The 23,782-nt window shown below is 30.0% G+C and overlaps 2 protein-coding genes and 1 long non-coding RNA gene across 4 annotated transcripts in view; 2 read left to right on the plus strand and 1 right to left on the minus strand.

Annotated features, from left to right (window-relative positions):
- Nucleotides 1-14,397, plus strand: part of LOC127287452 (G-protein coupled receptor Mth2-like) — an 81,705-nt gene extending 67,308 nt beyond the window's left edge. For both annotated transcript variants that reach the window (XM_051314403.1, XM_051314395.1), the window contains one exon: nt 11,909-14,397. In XM_051314403.1, the coding sequence (XP_051170360.1) occupies nt 11,909-12,209 (301 nt within the window). In that variant the 3' untranslated portion in view covers nt 12,210-14,397. The remainder of the gene's footprint in view (nt 1-11,908) is intronic.
- LOC127287467 (beta carbonic anhydrase 1) overlaps nt 1-23,782 on the minus strand; it is a 246,247-nt gene that overhangs the window by 65,432 nt on the left and 157,033 nt on the right. The gene's annotated exons all lie outside the window — the stretch shown is intronic.
- Nucleotides 5,202-5,990, plus strand: LOC127287507 (uncharacterized). The gene is made up of 2 exons (XR_007843893.1): nt 5,202-5,497; nt 5,825-5,990. It is a non-coding gene; the product is annotated as an uncharacterized LOC127287507 (long non-coding RNA).

The raw sequence follows: 23,782 nt of genomic DNA on the forward strand, positions 1-23,782 counted from the left end.
ATAATATAAATATTTAACTGTTTTAAAAGTTAATATAATTGTGTTTATATTTATAAGTATAAATAATAAAATATTTAACCCTTACACAAATGTAAACAATAAACGACATTTGTAAATTATACGTCTTGAAGGAAGTCGGGAAGCCAATAGTCGAATTAACAAAACAATGCGATCAATGCGAGATCCAAGAGACAGCCTGGGACGACCAATGATGACAATTGACAAAAAAAGGAGTACGTCGTCCCTGGATCTTTTGGATCTCAGTGAATAGCCCCTCGGCTGTTGGTCGTATGGAGGGTTTCCTGTCCACGAAACCGCTTTCAGAGTTGACTCCTGGACATAAGTATCCTATTACCAAAATCTAGTTTGCCAACACAAAATATGGAAAAAGGTAGTCGTTGAAGTGGATGGAAAATTTAATACTTTCTTACCTTCACGATTTGTACTTATGTTCACTGACAACTCCATATGCTTCGATCAAATGCAAGAAGCTATTGATGCTGGACAATTACGCCTCAGGTATATTGGTGGTCCATATAATCATATTGAATTTAAATTAAAACAAGTTTAATTTTGTATAAATTTATGTAAAAAAAATATTTCTATAATAAAGAAAATAATCTAATATCTCTGTTATTATTTTAGGTTAGGTCTAGATTTAAGATTTGCTTTAGTTTGTAATTCAAGATTAACTATAATGTTAAGACTAATTGTAATTTTAGATTTGAGGTTATGTTACAATTAATTTTAAAAAAATTTTATGATTAGTTTAAGTTAATTTTTAAGAATATATATATTTTGAAGAAATAAATAAAAACAACTGACTTTAAACATTTTTTATAAAAAAATTAATTTAAAAATACAACAACAGCTTTAAATAAAAAACTTGTAACTTATATTATAATGACGTGAGCGCCATTTCTTGAGTGGTTAGTGAACTATCTTTAATGTTTGGTCAGTTAAGGGGAGGTTCCACTGGTTTTTTTCTCAAAAAATCGAAAAATTTTTTTTTTCATTTTTGGTTAGTATACATACCTAAGAATACGGTAAAAATAGTCTAATGCACAAAACTCGCCCTTAAGAGTACTTATGACAGCGAAAACGCTAACCCCTTCATGCGAAGCGAGGTAGGGTAAAAGGTACAGTGACCGACACCCAGACAGTGAACGACACCTGCTATTAAAAACGATAATAACTATAAAAATAATAATATTTAATTAAATCTCACTAGTAAATTAATTAATATACAATATTTAAAAACTTATACAGTTTATACAAAATTTTATATGTTTATATTTTCCTCAATATTTAATACTTTCTAGAAAACTAACCTCAAAAAATTTGCTTTATTGATTACAAATTTTATAAATATGAAAAAATTGTTAAATAATTATATTTTAAAAGCAACTTTTTTTGTACATTAAGTCTGAATAATAAAATTTATGATAATACTAATAAATATCATGTTACTTAAATAGAAAGTTTAAATATTTTTTATTTTATTAAAGGGTGTCGTTCACTGTTTTCATACCATACATTTTTAAATTAATATTATAAACTCTTATCAAGGTGTTTTTTAATTTTAAACTTGTGTACTATAAATTTTAACCCAAATCTTTTATTTAAAATTTATTTTATAACTAAATCTTTAATAAATTACGATAAAATGTCATTTAAAGTTGAAAGTATGCCCAGGGTGTCGGTCACTGTACCCCTTACCCTACAGTGGAATAAAAGTGCAATTTTTGTTTTGAAATTCTATCGAAGCGGCAAATGTTAACCGATTTTAATGCATCTTTTTGCAAAACTATCATGTAGAGTTTCTTTTTAAAATAAGCTACCGCGTCTATGAAATTACAAAATGGCGGATTCAATATGGCGGACGAATGTTTTGAAAAATTGTCGAATTTATCTGAATCATGGTATCTAGGGGTTTCTGGGGTCGCTGATTACGAATTGGAAGCCAGTTTTCAAAAATGAAAAATTTTTGTAAAACTCGTCCGCCATATTGAATTTTTAAAAAGTAACATCAAATTCGTGATCAGCGACCCCGAAAACCCCCGAGTAACAAAATTCAAGTGAATTCATTGAGTTTTTGTCAACTTGAAAAATATTATCCAAAATTTTTATATAAAAACTTTAAACGCGTTTTTCTCGAAACCACATATTTTCAACTGGTTCACACTCCCATTTTAACAATATTTAACCAATTAACTTGATTTTTGGACAGCATGTTCCTTAAATGTGTAGTTTTCGTGTGGACTAGGATTTTGAAAATTCATTAATATTTAAAAAAGTTATAAACAATTTAAGTTGCAAAATTATGGTAAAAAATTCAAAAGTCTGTCATTCGGTTATTTTTTAATAAAAAATTCTGATTCTAGTCAACAGGATAGCCAAAATGGTACAGATTAAGAAACTATTTACTTTTTTCATTTTAGATTAACCGTTCCAGAGAAAAAGGGTGAACCACTTTTAGAGAGGACCACTTTTGGCAGCCATTTTCTAAGACGCCATTTTGAAAAAAAAATAATTTTCAATTATCTTAAGACATGTATTTTTAAATAAAAAAATTTTAAGTAACAAATATTTTCTTTACTGTAAAAAAAATCTTTGAAAAAAACATCAAAACCAGTGGAACCTCCCCTTAAACAGTTTCCTACCTAATCACTCGAGTTAAAATTTATGTCAGATTCCTACATTACCCACTGCTGATAAAGTAGAAATCTGCATTACCGACCAGACTGTTATCATACACGGCTACATGTTATATATTTTAACCCTTTAATGGCCGAGTTTTTTGTCGTTACTTTAGACTTATAATGTATATTAGATTTAATTACTAAAGTATTCAGTATGAGAAAAAAAATTTTTTAACATGTCTCACCCCTTAAAACCACCCCCACGGTACATTACTACCCCAAAAAACTGATATTTAACCAAATTGATGAATTAAATATTTTTCAGCTCTTATCTACTTTTTATTTATTTATAAACATTGCCTGGTTGCTTAAAAATTGAAAAGGATCAATAACCCCTTGAAAACACCCTTAAAGTCAAATAATCATCCCTTGACGGTGAAAGTTTTTATAAATGATTAAAAAAAATCTATAGATTCTAATTGCTTCTAAATTATAAACAATTATTTGAAAGTTACACAGACATAGATAATAATAATAATAAACTCACCCCCTACCCTTGAAGCCCACCCCTAATTCATAACTATTCTCAGTTTGGAACAATCAAAAAAATAATTTTCACTGATTTTCGAAAATATGAAAAAAAAAATTTTCTATGATAACTAAGTATTAATACTGAATATAAACAACCCCTGAAAAACAACCCTTAAGTCAAATAACCACCCCTTAATGATAAATGTTTTTGTAAATAAATAAAAAAAATTATATGGATTCTAAGTGCTTCTGAATTGTAAAAAAGTATTTCAATGTTTCACAGATATGGATAATAATAATAAACTCACCCCCTACCCTTGAAATCCACCCCTAATTCATAAGTTATAAGATACTGAATTCAGTTTTCAACAATCAAAAAAATAATTTTCACTGATTATTATCATATTGAGTAATGCATTGAGTACATACTCAATGCACTCCCCTCCACGATGGCGTAGAGGGGAGTGCATTGGGTAAATGAAAGGGGGGGTACGACAGTAGCAAAGAAGCTCCCATGTGGAACTGCTGTTATAAGGCAATCAGCGCGTCGTTTCGTTTTCTCTGTGTAGCGTTCTCCCACTACCTCACCGATTGAGCCTGGGTCTGTAATTTTCATTTTCATACTAAACTCCTAACAACAGGCACTAAAACCTACAAAATTAATAGGCAATAATGACACCAGCATTATTTTGCAATTTTAAAAACTGACATCATATTCGTAATTATCGACCCCGAAAACCCCTGAGTAATAAGTTTCAGATGAATCTAATGAAAGTTAATCATTTCGTCCGCCATATTGGATCCGCCATTTTCAATTTTCTAAATCTGATATCGGATTCGTAATCAGCGACCCCGAAAACCCCCCAAGTGACAAGTTTCAAATGAATCTAGTGAATTTTTATATTTATCGGTCGCCATATTGGATCCGCCATTTTGAATTCTTAAAGACGGACATCGGATTCGTAATCAGCGACCCCGAAAACCCCCAAGTAACAATTTTCAAGCGAATTTATTAATTTTTAAAGGTTTTGGTTTTTAGGGGTAGTTTTAGTTATTTTTCTGCACCCTCGGGTTGGATTTTTAATATTAATTTTTTTTTACAAAGGTTGCAATATTTTTAAACATATGTTACTATAAAAGCCTGAAAAAAAAATTTCTTCTGAAATTTATACCTGTTTTTTCATTTTTCTCATTTTTCGGGTTTTTTGAAGGGGTGTATTTCAAAGAGGGTAGTTTTTTAAAAAAATACATGTATTTACATTTGTTACTCTATCCCTCCCCTTCAAAATGAGATCTTAGTGAAGTTAATCGATTAAGTTTTAAGAAAGTTATGATTTTTTGAAGTAGGTGGGACGTATGTGTCCCACTGGCCATGAAAGGGTTAAATAAATAAATATTTAAGAAAACTATTATGATCATACTGATTGATGTGAACGCCATCTATTGGTTTGTTGGTAAACTAGGTCAATAAAAATGTTTTAAATTATTTTGAAAAAATATATAATAAAAACAAAGTCGGGGACACAGAAAATGGGTGGTAGGCAAACTAACTTCAATGTTTGGTCGGTAAAAGAGATTAAGTATCATTGCTCATGCGCAGTATACCCTATCTACCTCATTAAGATATTTTCATTATATGACGTCACAAAAACAAGTCTCGACACTTTTAATTAGGTCGCAACATGTTCTTTTCAAAATTTTAAAAATATAATTCGTAAAATATTTTAAATACGCAATCATTTATAGATGACTCTTACTACTCTTGTGGCTCATCTAGAACAGATTATGTGGATTCACGAGAGCAGTCCGACTCTTAAAGGCAGTATCCCACCACTACCGCAGGCACGGAGCGGCGCGCGCCGCCGCCGGGTGGAAGTCCTACTCGCGCGGCACCGTACACAACTAGCTCGCACGCTCGGTCGACCAGTTACCAACTATCGACAAAGCGAGAATTTTACCATGATGTAAAGAGCGCAGCACTGTTGCGCGGAAATAAATTTAAAATAATTATTTTAAGGGGGGAACACCAGTTGTAACTTTCGAAAAATCAATTTTTTTTTGTGCATTTTCTTAAAGTACACATATTTAGAAATGTGTCTGTAAATTTCAAAGTTGATCCGGTGAAAAATAAATGAGATATACAGAACACTGCATCGGCGCGTCCCGTGGCTTCATACAAGGTGGCCAGCCATAACTGACCCTAACGACAGATGGCCTTTTCCTATGATTTAGAAACGGCAACCACTGCGGAAGAGTTATTATATGGTCCAAGAATCGATGACTCTTTGTAACTTGGAAACAAAATTTCTTCTGAACAAAAAAAAGTAAGTTGAAACTTTGAATGCGTTTTTCTCAAAATGACATTTTCCAAGTCGGTGACCACGATTACTCGAATACCATTAAACCGATTTATTTAAAATTTAGTGTGCTTCATTTACACATATAAGTCTAGTTCGTGATCGAAGGATTTTTTTTTTATGCAAAACTTTTTTTTATATAGCTGAAAATCGACCGTATTTTTTTAACGAAAATCATACTTTTGACTTTGACAGGTCGCCATTTTGTCAAATTTTTTTTTTTTTTTAAATCCTTCGATCACGAACTAGATAATCTTATAATAAATGTAAATCAATTTCATTTTTGTATTTCAGACGAAGTATACTTGCAGAATGCTGGTCACCGCAATTCGCCTTTTTTCTTAAGACGCCACTTCAATGGCTCATATCTCCAAAAGTTTTTGTTAAAAAAATTTTTTTTTTCTTTTAAATTACAGCTTTTTACATGTACTTTTAACTAATAAATAGTATTCTTTAAAAAGATTCATTGTTCTTTTGGAAAATATTCTTGAAAAAAGCATTATTTTTTGAGTTACAACTGGTGTTCCCCCCTTAAGAAAAAATAATATCTAAAAATACAAAGTTGATAATAAAGGTGAGCGCCACCTATTAGGTATCGGGTAAACTAAGTCGGTCGGTAAAACAGTTTTAATTAAAAAATAATTTTAAAAAAAAGTTGATAATAAAAGTGAGCGCCATCTATTGGATGGCGGGTAAACTAATTTGGTTAAAAATGTTAAAAACACAGACTGAAGTGAGCGACATCTATTGGGTGGTCGGTAAACTAACTTCAATGTTCAGTCGGTAAAACAGTTTCCTACCTTATCAGTCGAGTTGAAATTTTTGTCAGATTCCTATCTTACCTACTGCTGATAAAGTAGAAATCTGCATTACCGACCGAGAAGTTACCGACTGCAGGTACTTAGCCGAGATCAGAACCCTTTGCATGCGATCTTCCAAGGGTCCTCAAAAAAATGTATCTCGCGGTGACCAGCATAACTTCTGAGAGAATCATCTGAACTCAAAAAATGAAATAGATTCTGTTAGTTTATGAGGAAATATTGTCGTTGATCGAAGGAATTAAAAAATCGGACAAGTGCAAGTTACACTCGCATTAAAACCGAGAGTACCGTACCCTTAAACCTAAAATTTTAGGGAGTTAAAGTGTCAATTTTTATCGAAAATTATCAGTTTTTCCTTGAAAACGCTTTGATAATAAACTCCCCAGACAGCACCGTTTTTCGCAGGGAGTTCGCGCGGAGTTCCCCGTGTTAAGTTCGGAAACTAAGTTGGGGAGCTTCAGGGGAAGTTCAGGCGAGCTCTATATGTCCTCGGTTTTATAACTCGCGGTGCGAAGTTCAGGATAGTTATCCGATTAAGTTTGCCGAAAAATTGTGGATAAAAGTTTAGGAAATATTAAATTTTGAGTTTTACAGAAATTTGCTTTGTGAATTTCTTTAAAACTATCTCCGGAAAGTACTCTAAAGATATATAGACAAATTTCCTGTAAAATTAAAATGCAAGTTTTCAGTGAATTTTATAAGGTAAGTTTATTATAAATGTTTTATAATATTTATTAAATAAAAGTAAAATTAAAAAAATTTATTTTTCCCTTATTGCGCTTTCTTTTATTTTTCCCCAACATTAACGGCGCAATTTTCGGAAATAAATTTGGAGGAGCTGGGGATTGAACCCGGACGCGCAACACAACAGCCAAGAACCCTAACCACTAACCTAACCAACGACCTGAAGGTGGGTAACTTTCGGGTCTTTATAAGCTGCAAGCCTTGTCGTCATCAGTTGACACGAATGGCGGGAAAATTTAAAAATGTTTTCAACGAAATATTTTTAAATTCTATTATTAAATTAGTGTCATAATTAAAAGGGCATTGAAATAATATTGCAATGTTAATATTAATATTATTTGTGAAACTAGCAGCTATATAAAACGATTTAAGGTAATTCTTTAAAAATGAAATTTATTAAATACTGAATCTCGTTATAAAAAATTCTGGACTTGTCAAATTTATATATATATTATATATATATTATATATATAGTAATTTAAAAAAAATTTAAGTATTTACAAAAATTGATTCAAAATTTAAATAAAAAAGGAAGGATTTTTTTATTGTACCAACATCAATTTAATTATAGAAGGATTTAACTCATCCAGTCACTTTTATTAGATTTAAAAAAAAGTATTAAAATCCAGTTTTGTGGGATAATTGTTTTTTCAAATAACTGTGAACCGTTTTGGAAATACAATTGTTTTTACAATTTTCTAAAAGTCTTAAATAAAAATTATGTCTTTATCGAATTTTGAAAAAAAACAAGTTTTTCACGTAACCGTCTTAAAATCCAGCAATAAAGCTTTTTCCTGTTTTTCCCTGGTCAATTCACAACATTGCTCAATAGGTAAATATTTATTAAATAATAATATATTAAATATTAATACTTAAATAATATTAAATAGTTAAAAATATAAATGAAATAATCGTAGCTAATTACGATTTTTAATTAATTTATAGATATAAAAATTAATAATAAGTTTCTTTATTATAAAAAATATGAAAAAACATTGCGTTGTATAAAAAATTTTGATTTAAAGAATGCAAGAAATTTATTTACAATTATTATAAATAATTTATATTATTATTGACAAATAATTATAAATATTTATTATAAAATGCAGATACTTTAATTTTTAAATTAATTTATCAAATTACAAATTGACGATTTAAATGTCCACCATACATCTCGGTAAATTTAATTAATTAATTAATGATAAAAGCCATAAACATACGTTGATAAATGTTCAAAAAGTTTTTCTAATTATGTTACTTTTAATTGAATAATAATTTAATAAAAATTTGACAAGTCCAGAATTTTTTATAACGAGATTCAGTATTTAATAAATTTCATTTTTAAAGAATTACCTTAAATCGTTTTATATAGCTGCTAGTTTCACAAATAATATTAATATTAACATTGCAATATTATTTCAATGCCCTTTTAATTATGACACTAATTTAATAATAGAATTTAAAAATATTTCGTTGAAAACATTTTTAAATTTTCCCGCCATTCGTGTCAACTGATGACGACAAGGCTTGCAGCTTATAAAGACCCGAAAGTTACCCACCTTCAGGTCGTTGGTTAGGTTAGTGGTTAGGGTTCTTGGCTGTTGTGTTGCGCGTCCGGGTTCAATCCCCAGCTCCTCCAAATTTATTTCCGAAAATTGCGCCGTTAATGTTGGGGAAAAATAAAAGAAAGCGCAATAAGGGAAAAATAAATTTTTTTAATTTTACTTTTATTTAATAAATATTATAAAACATTTATAATAAACTTACCTTATAAAATTCACTGAAAACTTGCATTTTAATTTTACAGGAAATTTGTCTATATATCTTTAGAGTACTTTCCGGAGATAGTTTTAAAGAAATTCACAAAGCAAATTTCTGTAAAACTCAAAATTTAATATTTCCTAAACTTTTATCCACAATTTTTCGGCAAACTTAATCGGATAACTATCCTGAACTTCGCACCGCGAGTTATAAAACCGAGGACATATAGAGCTCGCCTGAACTTCCCCTGAAGCTCCCCAACTTAGTTTCCGAACTTAACACGGGGAACTCCCCGCGAACTCCCTGCGAAAAACGGTGCTGTCTGGGTCCAATCGTTCATAATATTTTTTTGGAATCTACACGTAAAAATGTATAAATTTGAATCCCTTAAGATAAAATTTTCTTCTTTTTTTATTCGAAAAATTCATGATTTTTTCTATAAATATGAGTTTTTCTTAAAACAATATGATCATCAACTCCAATTTTGATCGTTATATTTTTTCTGTAATCTACACGCAAAAATACGCATGTATACTAAATTTCAGCCCTCTGGATAAATTCGTGTGGCCGCTAGGGGGGGGGGTACATTCTTTGCTTCACTAGTCTTATTAATAGGGTTTCCCCTTCGGGTACGGAACCCTAAAAATATCACTTTTTCACAAAATGGCAGCTTCTTAAAAAAATTTTATTTTCATGAGAAAAAAATCGTCTTAAATTGTTGATTAAATTAATAATTTTAATTTTATTTAAAAAGCCTTGGATAAACGACAACAAAATGTAGTTGTTGAGCTTGTATTAAAATTTGAGCCAAAGCAATTCAGCGGCTCGATTTGAAGTTATGACAAAGCTTTGGTCATGTACTTTACAAAAAACATGAAACTCAAAATTATTCTAGAAAATAACATAACACCAGTGAAAAACGTAAACTCATTACTTTTTTTCAGAACTAGTCAAAATAACAAATCAGTTTTTTACTAACTTTTTCTATATTTTTCGTGAAGTTTTTTTTCTTTTAATTGTGTTTTGCCACAAAACAAAGCGAACTAATTTTTAATAAGCGACACCTAGCGGCAAATTCTATAAAATATTTGAACTGTCCATCTCTCCCGCATGGCCAACTCCCCCGGACTTACCCTAACATCTTTGATAGTACCGAGTAGCACAATCCCAGTGGGCACCGGGACGTCTAAAAGACGTCCTAAAGACATCTTTTTTTGTCCACGGGCATCCTGGGGACTTTGAGGATAATGTCTCGAAGACATCATAAAGACATCACAGGTGTCTGGAAGGAAAAAAATGTTCACCTACGATGCCAAGAAAAATCATTGTTACCCGGTGATTCCTTAGCACCCCTTGAAACTAGAAAACTTAACCCGAAAATAGTAGCTGTTCATTTAGAGAAGTTTCACCCCTAGAAAGGGGTGATTTTGAAATTTTTCTAAAAAATTTTTTTTTTAGGGTCAGAAATAAGTTTTAAATTTATTTAATGATTTTTATTTATGTGAATGTATTTGAGGGACCTCATTTTCTAGATACAAGCGATTAAAACAATTTTTAATAAAACAACTAGAATTCGTAAGTTTTCTTTTATATAGGTGACGATTTTGGATAATTTAATTAACAGTGAATTTTGATCTTTTGGAAAGTTAAAAATGTGTATTTTCACTACAAAAAATAATGGGATTTCCTTTTTTTGTTATTTTCGAGATTTAATGAATTATTTAAAGTTAATAAAAAATGCAATATTTTATGAACAAATAATGTTATCGTAATTCTGAAGTTACCAACTGAAAGCTGACGTAATTTCGCATCCAACGAGCCTAATATGAACTATTTTGAATTAGAAGGATTTTCATATACAATTGCAATGTTATGCGATTATTTATTAACAATCCACTAATCCAAAATTCTTCATATACTCTCTTAATTTGAATCAGTGAAATTTCACTGGTGAAATTTCTAGAAGTCGGTTACTGAATCATTTAGTGAAATTTTCACTGAAAATCAGTCATATATCATTGATTTCCAGTGAAAATTTTACTAAATGAATCAGTCAATCTGTTTTACCCATTACCGATAATACAGATTGACTGATTCATTTAGTGAAATTTTCACTGGAAATCAGTGATATATGACTGATTTTCAGTGAAAATTTCACTAAATGATTCAGTAACCGACTTCTAGCTATTTCACCAGTGAAATTTCACTGATTCAAATTAAGAGAGTAGGGCTCGTTGAATGCTGAATTACGGTATCATTCAATTGGTAACGTCAGATTTACGATAACTTTATTTGTATATAAAATATTTCATCTTTTGTTAACGTTAAATAATTAATATCTCGAAAATAATAAACAAGGACATCTCAATATTTTTTGTAGTAAAAATTCAAATTTTTAACTTCTGAAAAAAATCAGGGGGTTCTAAGGAACCACCAGGTTACAATGATTTTTCTTGGCATCGTAGGCAAACTTTTTTTTCTTTCCAGACACCTGTGACATCCAAAGGACGTCTTTAACATGTTCAATGTCGTGACTAAAAGACGTCTAAAAGACGTTCAAAAAGGATGTCTAAAAGACGTCCTAAAGAAGTCTTTTAGACTTAGATATATTTCCTCCAAAATATTTTCTAATTTATTTTTCTAAGTTTAACACATTAATTATTATCTTATTTAAATTTTGACTTTTTTTATTTTTTTCTACACGCTTATACAGAAATCATGAATGAAAAATGCTCCCCGATCTGGGATCAAACCCGCGATACGTTAGGTTGAAACTCTACGCCTTAAGCTTTTGATCCATCGGAGACAAATTAAAGACGTCTTTTGTCACAAATCTAAAAGACGTCCGCAAAAAGATATCCTCAGGACGTCTTTTAAGCAAATGTGCACACTGGGATGATGGTACCGGAAAAATTATATACGTTATTATGTTTTAAAATTTACTCCATATAAAATAATTTTTACTAGCCAGTATTTCTTGTCAAAGATTTTCTTATTAAAATAATGCATCATTTTTTATCTTAATCTGTAATTTATTTTCTTGTTTTTACAGGTTTAACCTATATCTAAAACTGTTTATTGTAATGGGTATTAACTGGTCAATGGAAATAATATCATGGCTCTTAAATGATGAACCGAGTTGGATATTTTACATCACGGATATTATGAATTCACTTCAGGGATTCACGATCTTCATAATTTTTGTTTGCAAGAAAAAAATTAAACAATTGCTTCTAAGACGTTTGAGGAATGGTGAAAAAACAAGGAAGGGAAATTTTCAAGTTCATTATCAAAGTTCGACTAAAACATGCACTACTATAATGCCATCAACAGAAAAACTCATGAATAATTGAGATAGAAATTCGTTAAAACAAAAAGGTACTTTACCTTTTTGTTTTGACGAATTTTTCCCTATCTAATATATATAAATACATATGTCATATAATATACATACACATTAGATATAATAGCCCAATGGGAAATAAACCATTGGTTTAATAATGACCCAACATTGGGAGCCAGTCGTTAAAATCAGAATTAAATTTTTTTCACACTTTGCCGTTTTGGTGGCAGGAGATATTTTAATTATCTCCATATGTGAAATGAATTGAATGAAATTTTTGTATCTTTTTCTTGTCGAACTATTGGCTGACAATAGTGGACCACGTTTTATTAAATTTTTGGATGATATGGCCATTATTACCCAATGGGAAACTGCCACGAGTAACAATTGGCGTATTAATTGGCCCAATGATGGGAGCCAATGAAAAAACCATTGGCACCTAATAATGGACCATTATTGGTAAAGTCATGGACTGTCCACGCCGATGCCAATGATTGGCAACCATCATTGGCAAATTATTGGCAACCAAAAATTAGCCAATATTAAAAATTTTAATAATAGTTTAAAAAAAAATTATTTTTATTATTTTTTAATAAATATTATTATTATTATTTTATTTTCAATAATTAAATTAAAATAAAAAAATGGTCATCACATTATTAGTGATATTATTTTTGTGCTACGAATAATTTTATGTTACATTTTCGTAGTAAAAAAATTAAGTAACTAATAATTACGTCTTTTAGTTAATTAATTTTTTTACAGAGAATATTTGACAAAAAAATTATTTCTCATCGTGATATTTTTTTGGGCCACAAATAATTATCTTGAAAAAAATTTTTTTACTACGAAAATTTGACAAAAAAATTATTTTCTTTATCGTAATATTTTTTTTTGTCAAATTTTCGTTAAAAAAATTAATTAACGAATTATTAAGTATGACATTATGTTATAAATAATTATTTATTAAGATAATTATTTGTCATATTTAAAATAAAATATCTAATAAAATCAAATTTTTCAAATGTTCCCGCCCTGCGCTGTTGGCTCAGCTCTGGACTTTAGTTTCGCTCAACGCCACAGGGAGGACGAACATCATAACTGTTTCTGCCAGTTGATGTCCCATTACATTGGTATATAAGCAAAGATCGAAAATTTTTCCTCGTCGAAATTTTTTCTGCCCGATGTCTCTCCTATTTATTGGATTTGAGACAAACTCTTTTTTGCAAGAAATGGTTTCACTAATACTGTGATGACCATTCTTTTATTTCAATTTAATTTTTAAAAATAAAATAATAATAATAATAACTATTTACAAATAATAAAAATAAAAAAAATTTATTTTAAATAATTGATTTTCTGAATTATTATTAAAATTTTTAATATTGGCTAATTACACAGCCAAACAAAAAAAAAAGTACCCGGGCCGGGGAATGAGACCAACATTTCTTGATGTATTTTGATGCGCTGAACACGAATCTGAAGTCCGTTTAGCTCCATCACGTCAGGATTTTGACATAACCTCAAAAAACATAGCTGATTTTAAATGACAGGAGAAATTTTTTAAATAATGGCAGATTTGCTTGAATCTTGTTACTCGGGGGTTTTTGGGGTCGCTGATTACGAACTTAACGTCAGATTTATAAAATTCAAAATGGCGGATCCAATATGGCGACGAATTTTTAAAAAGTAGTTGGATTTTTACGAAAATTGGTATCTAGGGGTTTTGGGAGTCGCTGATTAGAAATTTATCGTCAGATTATTCAAATTCAAAATGGCGGATCCAATATGGCGGACGAGTTTATTAAAAATAGTTGAATTTTTATGTAACTTGGCCGATACTGGGGTTCCGAGTCCCTGCATCGTAATACGTTTCCTACGTGTGTCTGCCATGACGGCATCAAAGCCATTATCCAAGGACTTAGACGGATAGCGGGCAAACTCCTTTGCCCACCGTCACCGCGTGGAGGTGCCCTGGATGTAGACACATGTAGAAACATAAAGATATTTAACCACCGTACTATATCTGCCATTTTATATTTAAATAATCTGACGTTAAATTCGTAATCAGCGACTCCAAAAAAACCCCATGATACCAATTTTTGTAAAAATCCAACTACTTTTTAAAAATTCGTCCGCCATATTGGATCCGCCATTTTGAATTTTATAAATTTGACGTTAAATTCGTAATCAGCGATCCTAAAAACCCCCGAGTAACAAGATTCAAGCAAATCTGCCATTATTTAAAAAATTTCTCCTGTCATTTAAAATCAGCTATGTTTTTTGAGGTTATGTCAAAATCCTGACGTGATGGAGCTAAACGGACTTCAGATTCGTGTTCAGCGCATCAAAATACATCAAGAAATGGTGGTCTCATTCCCCGGCCCGGGTACTTTTTTTTGTGTGCTGTGTTATTGGTTGCTAATAATTTGCCAATGATGATTGCCAATCATTGACATCGGCCTGGACAGCCCATGACTTTACCAATAATGGTCCATTGTGTAGGTATCCAATATTGTTTTGTCATTGGCTGCCAAGACATATAACGAATATTCAAATGCTTGGTTAATAATTGGTTACTAAGCTTGGACTATTGTTGATAACCAATCATTGGCTTCCAATACTGGCCCAATCTTTGTATCCTATTACCAACCAAGCTTTTAAGAATCCATTCTTTTTCTTGGTAGCCGATGATGGAACTATATTGGCTACCAATGATTGGCAACGTCGTGATCATCCCAAGATTTTACCATTAGCGGTCCAATATTGGGTGCCAATAGTACCCTACTGAAAATCCCTGTACAAGATCTTGTACAATTTCCTGTACAGGATCAGCAACTGAACTTGTACAAGTTCTGACCAGTTCCTGTACAGGAAAATGCAGACGAATTTGGAACAAGTTCATGTGTGAGATCTTGTACAAGATCTGGTGTAAGACCTTGTACAAGAAAGATACTTGTACAAGAAAATGTACATGATCTTGTACAATTTCATGTATAAGTACTTGTACATAAACACGTCCATGTTCTTGCACATGTTAATTCTTTTTTTTTCTTTACTAAAAATTAAAAACTTCAAAGGCTGCGCAATAGTTTACTTTAACCCTTACACCCTGGCGGATTGGGAAAACCGAGTAGTAACCGAATTGGGTTACGATTCGGTTATGTTTCGGTTCATTGTGAAATATTATCATTAATCGACGAAATATGTAGTAAATAACTATTAGGAATGGTTAATATACATTTAGAGTGCTTATTAATGCAATAATAATAATAAATTAAGATATAATTAATTAATAATAAGTGTTTTAAGTGTACAGTGCATACAGTTGTTGAATTACCATATATATGTATATTACCATCAACGGCAGCTGTGATACGCGCGTTAAACCCTAGATGGCGTTAAGAATGACTTTGTGAATGAATTTCTAAAATTAAGCTCTTGAGTATCAAATGTGTAAGTGAATATATAAGTTTTAAAAAAATAGATCAATTTATTAAAACAACTTTTTTGATTTGTACAAATATAAAAAAAAATTTTTATAACGAACAAAAATTTTTTTAATGAGAAAAAGTTTTCTTTGTGTCAAAATTAATCTTTCTCATGAAATGAGAAACATTAATTTTGACATAAAAAAACTTTTTTCCCCAAAAAAATTTTTTTTTTTCTCAATGAAATGAGAAAGATTAATTTTGACACAAAAAAAACTTTTTCTCATTAAAAAAATTTTTGTACGTTATAAAAATTTTTTTTTATATTTGTACAAATCAAAAAAGTTGTTTTAATAAATTGATCTATTTTTTTAAAACTTATATATTCACTTACACATTTGATACTCAAGAGCTTAATTTTAGAAATTCATTCACAAAGTCATCCTTAACGCCACCCGGCTGAAAAAACATATTTCGTCGTTTAACGATAATATTTCACAATGAACCGAAACGTAACCGAATCGTAACCCAATTCGGTTACAACTCGGTTTTCCCAATCCGCCAGGGCAGCTGCGCAATAGTTTTTAGCATGCATGAGTTACAAATCTTAGTGGTTAAAAATTATCAAAATCTCAAATTTTATTTAAAAAAAAAAATTTTTACAACTAAACATGTGCAAGAACATGAACGTGTTCATGTACAAGTACTTATGGATGAAATTGTACAAGATCATGTACATTTTCTTGTACAAGATCTCACACATGAACTTGTACCAAATTCGTATGCATTGTCCTGTACAGGAACTGGTCAGAACTTGTACAAGTTCAGTTGCTGATCCGGTACAGGAAATTATACAAGATTTTATACAGGGATTTTCAGTAGGGTAAGACAAGAAAAAACCATTCTTGGCCCATTATTTAGCCAATCGTAACCATTGGCAATTTCCCATTGGGAGATATCTAGCATGATGTTCATTAATGCTATTTTTAATAATAATAGATCAATATCAGAATGTGATAAACTGTTGAAGGTAAATAAATATATAGGGTATGTTTTTAGATCTGTGTAATGCGTGGTTGCCATGTTATCAACTGCTCAATTTTTTTGCAGCATAATTTTCAAATGGCATTAACATTTATCAATGCACAGAAAAAAACTGAACTCAGAATGAGTTGTGTAGGCAGCTCATTTTGATGTGCAACCTATAGGTTTTTTCTGTGTGCATTTAAAAATTTAAGAAAAAAATTTTTGTAGAGGTTTTTCTAAACTTTCAAATAATATTATTGATTTTTCAAAAATGTACTTTTGCCAAAAAAAGCAAAAAAAAAAATTTTAATTTTTAATTCATAATTCAATATCAAAGGTGAACATTAGACACAAATCAGTGACTTGCTCTGCATTACATATTCAACTGTAGCTTGTACGCACTTTGCTGACCAATAATAAAATTTTGGAGGGTGAAAAACTTATGAAATAAGAAAGATTTTAGGGTAGTTTTAAAAAAAATTTAGAAGGGGTGAAAAAATTGAGAAAAAAATTTCTTTACTATTTTTTGTGGAAAACTACAGTTTTGAAAAAAATTAATAATATTATTTGAATGTTTTGAAAATTTTCTACAAAAAAAGTTGGTAAAAATTTCAACTACATTGATCCGGATAAAAGTTAATGTAATTTGAAAATTATGCTTCAAAAAATCGAGTCGCTTATAATATGGCAATAACGCATTATACCCACCTAAAATCATACCTTATATACTTTTTTTGTGTACTTTAACATATTTCATTGACAAAAAATTTTTTTTTGGGTGGCTTTTTTCAAAGAATGCCTTATATATGATTACTTTTCGTGAAATTATCTTTCACGATTGAACAAAAAATATTTTTAAAGATATAAAATAAGGATATACACTTATTAATATTTTTGTAAGATACGTATACATGTAGTTAAAAACCTAAACACTAAGTTATATATTTATGGATATTTGAAAATTATATTATATTCTATTTAACAATCATGAAATGTCAATTTCATGTCACATTTGTTGTTAAAAGTATTGACTTTTTTATAATTTCTTTTTTGTATAAAAAATAATCTTGGTAAGTGAACAAATTCAGTGTTTAATACTCTTCATATCATGCTTTATATAATTACTCACTTTAATAAAGTTCTATTCCTTATAAAGCGTACTATATAATACTATGAATTTTTTTTAATTTAGGTGTCTCCGAGGGGTCCTCAATTAAGTTATTTTTCGTAAACTTGTAAGATATTCTTTATATATTCTAGGTAAAGATATTCAAATATATATTCAATATTTTCATTATAGCAAAATATTCTTAAAAGTGGAAACTCGTGCAAAAAATTTTTTTACCATTTTGTTTGTCGATTTAAAAATTAGTTTACTATCTATAGGATATGATCCAACATTATTATTTTAATATTTTATTATTAATTATTAATTTATAATAATAGAATGTTCTTGTAAGCCAAAAAATGTTCTAGAACATTATTTGAACATCCATGTTTTTAAAATCTTTTAGAACATTATTTGTCAGACATGATGAAACGTTCATAAAACGTTTTTAGAACAAACATGGTTTTCTGCCCAATGGGTATTATTGAAAATTCCCGTATATTTTAAATATTCCATATTCCCAAGTTTTCCTAAATATTCCCATCATATTGTTTTGAAAATATATTCCTCTTATGGGCCTAATAAGGAGTGGACAACTTAGTGACAAAACTTAGAAATTTGATTTTTTTGCGAAAATCATAAAAACAGTCCTAAAATTTATGGGTTTTTTCGCTTATTGAGTATAAAATATGTAAAATTAAAAAAAACTTTTAGAGAAAAATTGTAGATCATATTGTACTACATTTTTTTCATTATAGGATGTCTTTATTGCTTTTGCTAATTGCTATTGTTGTTACGTAGTTAAGTTTAAATATTTATAATAAAATTTGTATTTATTCAACAAAGTTTGTATATTAATCTTAAAACAAGATGACAAAAGATGTTTTAATAAAAAGTGTAAAAAATAAAATATTAATTTTATATTGTACATACTTTACTACCTAAATATTATTATAACTTCATATTATTTTATGAAGACTTTTATTGAAAAGAAAGAACTTTTTTTTGCAGATGACAGTTTACGAAAATTATTTAATTAAAAATCAAATAACTCTCCCGTAACACTTCGCATTTACACTTCATTGCTTCTGGACAGGCGATACTTCAACAAACTGCCAGGGTATTGCATTTGTATGGAGTAGTGCTGGGTTCAGAAATATATTATTGTATTTGGTAGTCCCTACTCTAATTTTTCTACCACTATTTTTTTCCAAATTTACAGAACAAAGTTATTTAATTATATTTCTAATGAAATATGTAATTGTCAATTGTTAACAAGTAGCGGAAAATTAATCAGTTTTTAAAAATTTGTATATATGAGGCATTTTACGTGTGATGTACTGAGTTAAAAAATTGATTTCTCTGTTGCGTTTTGAAAAGTAGATTTATTTAATTTTTGATTTTTTTAAAATTTACTTGTGTCATTATTGCTACAATTCAAATCTCTCTGGTTCAAATAGCCAAGTTAAACTTGTTTTTTTTTAATGTGGAACGTTATTCCCTTTTCTCATATATCTCTCGCGAATTTAAAAGATCGAATTAAAAAAGTATTAGGTAGCCGAATTATGGTGTAAATACGATAAATTAAATTTGTTCAATTCTTTTACATCTGTTTTCTTCATTTTAAGGATGAGAATGATACACAACAGTTCTTTTCAATGAAGTGAAAAATGAATTAATAATATACATTGGTTGGAACGATACAAATATTATAAATTCTTACCTATTTCCTTTATAGGCTCTTAATTCTACCGCTCCAATCTCTGAATAGAAGCGGGCGACGAATATAACATGTTGTTTTCACCCTGGGTGAAGTAGATTAAAAATAATGCACCATTATTATTAATATATATGGAATGATGCCCGATCAACCGAAATATAATAATAATTTGTGTTTTCTTTTATTGTCTTTAACGTTCTGAACCAATTGAAAAATTTAATAACTAATTAATTAATTTTCGCGGTTTTAATACAAGAAAATAAACAATAACTCTACGCTTGTGAACAATTCACCCCACTATTATTTGTATCTTTACTACTTGCCGTTTTAAAGGAAATAATCGAAACTTTAGTTATATTTATCAAATTGTAAATCAAAACGGACAGTCTCGTTTAAGCAAATATTCGCGATCACAAGTTTTAGTTCGTGAAGTAATAACTCGCAACTCGCGACGTTAATCTGTTGGAAACACAAGAAGACTGCGATTTTTGATGTGTTTCATTTAGTTTTTATGGACACAGGTTAATTGTTACAGGTGGGGAATTGTGGTGCAATAAGGGTCTATAGTTTTGCAACAAGTTGTTCAACTTATTGAACAAATGCAAACTTGCAATTTATTAAAGACATTGAACTTATTCCTGTTACGAACCGAAGAAATTATTTGTTTTGAAATAATTATTATTAAAAATATTTAGAACAATACATCGGGCTTTTGAGATGGCCCAAATTTCAAAGGTTCTCGGAGGTCCAAACTGCCAAAGCCAGAAGGGCCTTGTTTTTATTTATGGGTTCTTTTCGTTCTAATTGCTGATATTTTCTAAGATGAGATAGGAAAATATACCACAACTTCCTTTTTATAACTTGTTACTATTAACCCTCGGAGCACACACCTCTTTTTTCGAACAAGTAGCACAGTCTGGGTCGCTGTGACCCTGTTTACTTTACAAAACTCCCCCATTTTTGAACTATTGGACTGATCAACACAAAAAAAATATTTTTTTATTCATTGAACCTTGTAAAATAAGAATATGCAGTTTAGAAATATTATTAAATTATTTGCATATTGAAAAAAAATTCGTGAAGTTAACTAATTAAAAAGAAAAAATTGAATTTAAAAAAAAATGTAACTTTTGTAATTTTTAATATTTTAAGCTAAAAATTGGGATTTATATTCTCGAAGTGTGTTAGAATAAGGGAAAAAATACCACCTTATTTTATTTTTTAAAAAAGGTATTTATTTTGTAGTTTAACGAAGGTAACTTTTAAGACGATAAAAATGTGATTTTCGACACAACTTTTTAAAACTATACTTTTTTAATAACATATTTACTAGTATTTTATTATTTTCTTTGGATTATCATGTTACTTATTATTCCTTATTAGTTAGTTACCACTATATGGCCTTAGGTTCGTGTTGTATTGCCGACTTTTCAAATTACACTTCATTGAAATTAATCACAGGGACTCTGTGACCCAGTATGTGCTCCGAGGGTTAAAATAGAGGGAACAGAAAATAAAGAGAAGAAAGAATTAAAAGAATTATTAATTTTATTTTATCATTTAAAAATACTGCTGACAAATATATTCCACTCTCTCTTACAAGAAGGAGGGAGGGAAGAAGGATGTAGTTACAAAAATTACAAAATTACCCCGGAACGATACTGAGTACTTACCGTTCCGCTTCCTTATTCTACCGTCGGCAACTTCTTTTCGACGGGCAAAAACATGAATTTTCAAAAATCGTCCTCACACAATCACTCGAGTGTCGCATTCGCGGTTTGCCGTATGTTCTCTTATTGCGCGCACAATTTTTAAACAGGGACAGACAAATCCACTCTTTCTTACTCTAATTCATTAAACCGTCAATTGAAAGGGCAGACGCGGGCACTCCGCAACCGGCTGGTCTTTCGACAAAAATTTAGAAAATGAAAATTAATTACATTTAAAAACTCTTCACTTAAATTGATTCTTAACCGGCCTCCGTGGACTTCGGAGTAAGTTAGAGGTTTACTTTACGTCCGACCGAAATTATTCGTGTAAGCACACAAATTATTTCGGGTCCTTGGTACCGGACGGGAGCGGATAGGATTTTTAATCCGGGCGGTTCCAAACAGAGTTGGAACTTCGATGCTCGCGGAAACCGTACTGAACAAAAATTTAGGGGCTGGAGATGCCTCTACAGGTCGGCTTAGGGCACCTGTTGGGAAATTCTGCTGATTTTGAATTTCGAAATTGTAGGTGGAAAGGGAAGGTGGGGCCTGTTGCCATGACAGTTTTGCTGAATTTGCAAATTAATAAAATCGGTTTAGTGCAATAGTGTTGAAATAATAAAGTTATTTCGAAATAAAATTATTTCCAATTATTCTTTTGAATAATTTTGTATTTACTTAATCTTTAAGATTTTTTTAGAATTAACCCTCTTATAAAAAAGGTTAATATAATTTAGGATAATGGACATTTCCAATCAGAAAGAAATTCCATTCTATTTTGTAGTATTTTGAATGTTGTTGCAATTCCAGTTTTGAGATCAATTGTCTCAATATTGATCTGGAATTGATCAGTTGCATATAGATCTAAAAAGCACATTATAGTAAAGCAATGGCAGGCATAGCTGTTACAGTAGAACCCCACTTACCGCCGGTTGACAAACAGCGCCCCCTTAGCCAAAACATAGGTCCGTATTATACAAGGCGCATACATCATAATTTGGGCATATTATTATGTACTATAAATACTACTAATATATTATTTAACATAATATAATATGAACCATTGAAATAAAATTATATTAACGAAATTATTTTTATATTATAATGTTTATAATATATACAGTAGTAGCAGAAATATTTTATAAGTGATGGTTGCCACACTAGATTTCATTGATACGACTATGAGCTAAGAGAGAGAGGGACCGGCGGTATGTGGGGTTTAGTGACTGGCGGCATGTGGGGCCGGCGGTAAGCGGGGTTTTACTGTACAAATATACTAAATTGTATACAAAACTTTAAGTATCAACTATATTAAAAATAAAAAAGTTTATAAACAGAAAAAAAGACTGGTGAGTGGCAAAGATACTTTTTTGTGTCAAAATCATAAAACGTATGATAGAATTGACCAATTTTAATGAATTCAAAAGGAAATGATAGCTTATTTTGTAAAAAATAGAGGAAAAATAAATTTATATTATCCAGTATGACGGAATAATTTGTAAAATGTTAGTGAATTTTCATATGTCAATCGGATTCACTTAAAAAAAGATTTGCATTCTTGGATTTGGAAAACATAATTTCCTTTTATACGTATAGTTAAATAAATAATGGTGTATTTTATCATAAGAAATAGTCATTTCTTTCTTAATTTATTAAAATTGGTCAATTCTATCAAAAGTTATATGATTACGACAAAAAAGCTTTTTTCCCATACTGTATAGTTGTAAGAATAGAGGAAATCAAATATTTTTTGACAAAAAATTTTAAAAAGTACTCTTGAAATGTGTCTCTTTGATGTGGAAAAAGTTTTAAAAAAATATTTTATTTCATCTTTTAGAAAAAAATTCCTAAAAGTATGCTTTTTTTGGCCTGCGAAACGCACCTAACCCTTTAAAAAATGAAATAGAACTTATACTCAGTTTTTGGAAATGACCAATTTGGCATTTAGGTCATATATTACTTAAAACGGATTCAGAATTGAAAAAGGGAATTCAAGTACTCGAATGGAAGATTCATTAATCCCGAAATAATCTGCAAAAATAAATAATAATTAAAAATAAAAATTTCCATTATGCAAAAAAGTTATAAAAATTATTTATGTAGTTAATCCTCTTGGAACTTCAAAAAGTAAATTTAAAATTGTGGGAATGTATATGCTTTTAGCCAATTTACCACCTCATTTAGGATCAAAAACAGAAAACATTAAATTAATCATGATGTGCTTTGAATCTGACATCAATAAATTTGGATGGGACCAAATTTTAGAAAAACCAATTCGGTACATAAAAATATTAGAAACCGTGAGATTAAATGTATCACTTAGGCGAGAAAAACTCATGCTGACAATGAGATGAAGGTTGACTGAAGCTTGGACGCCCCAGCGTGGGTAACTCAGACTGGAATCAGTCTTTATATCACTGTATATTCATACAAGATTATAAATAATTGAATTTATCACTCGGTTTTCTTAGTTAAAGGAAGAAAATTGAATAAATCGATCACCCGAGTCAGGCTTTAAAAAATAAAACGATTCCTTTACGTTTCGACAGCGCAGCTGTCCTCTTCAGAAACTACAAATTTTATTAATAA

This window comes from Leptopilina boulardi, unplaced genomic scaffold, assembly GCF_019393585.1.
Source record: "Leptopilina boulardi isolate dan_hultmark-lab unplaced genomic scaffold, ZJU_Lbou_2.1 LbouV2_122, whole genome shotgun sequence".
NCBI lineage: Eukaryota > Metazoa > Arthropoda > Insecta > Hymenoptera > Figitidae > Leptopilina > Leptopilina boulardi.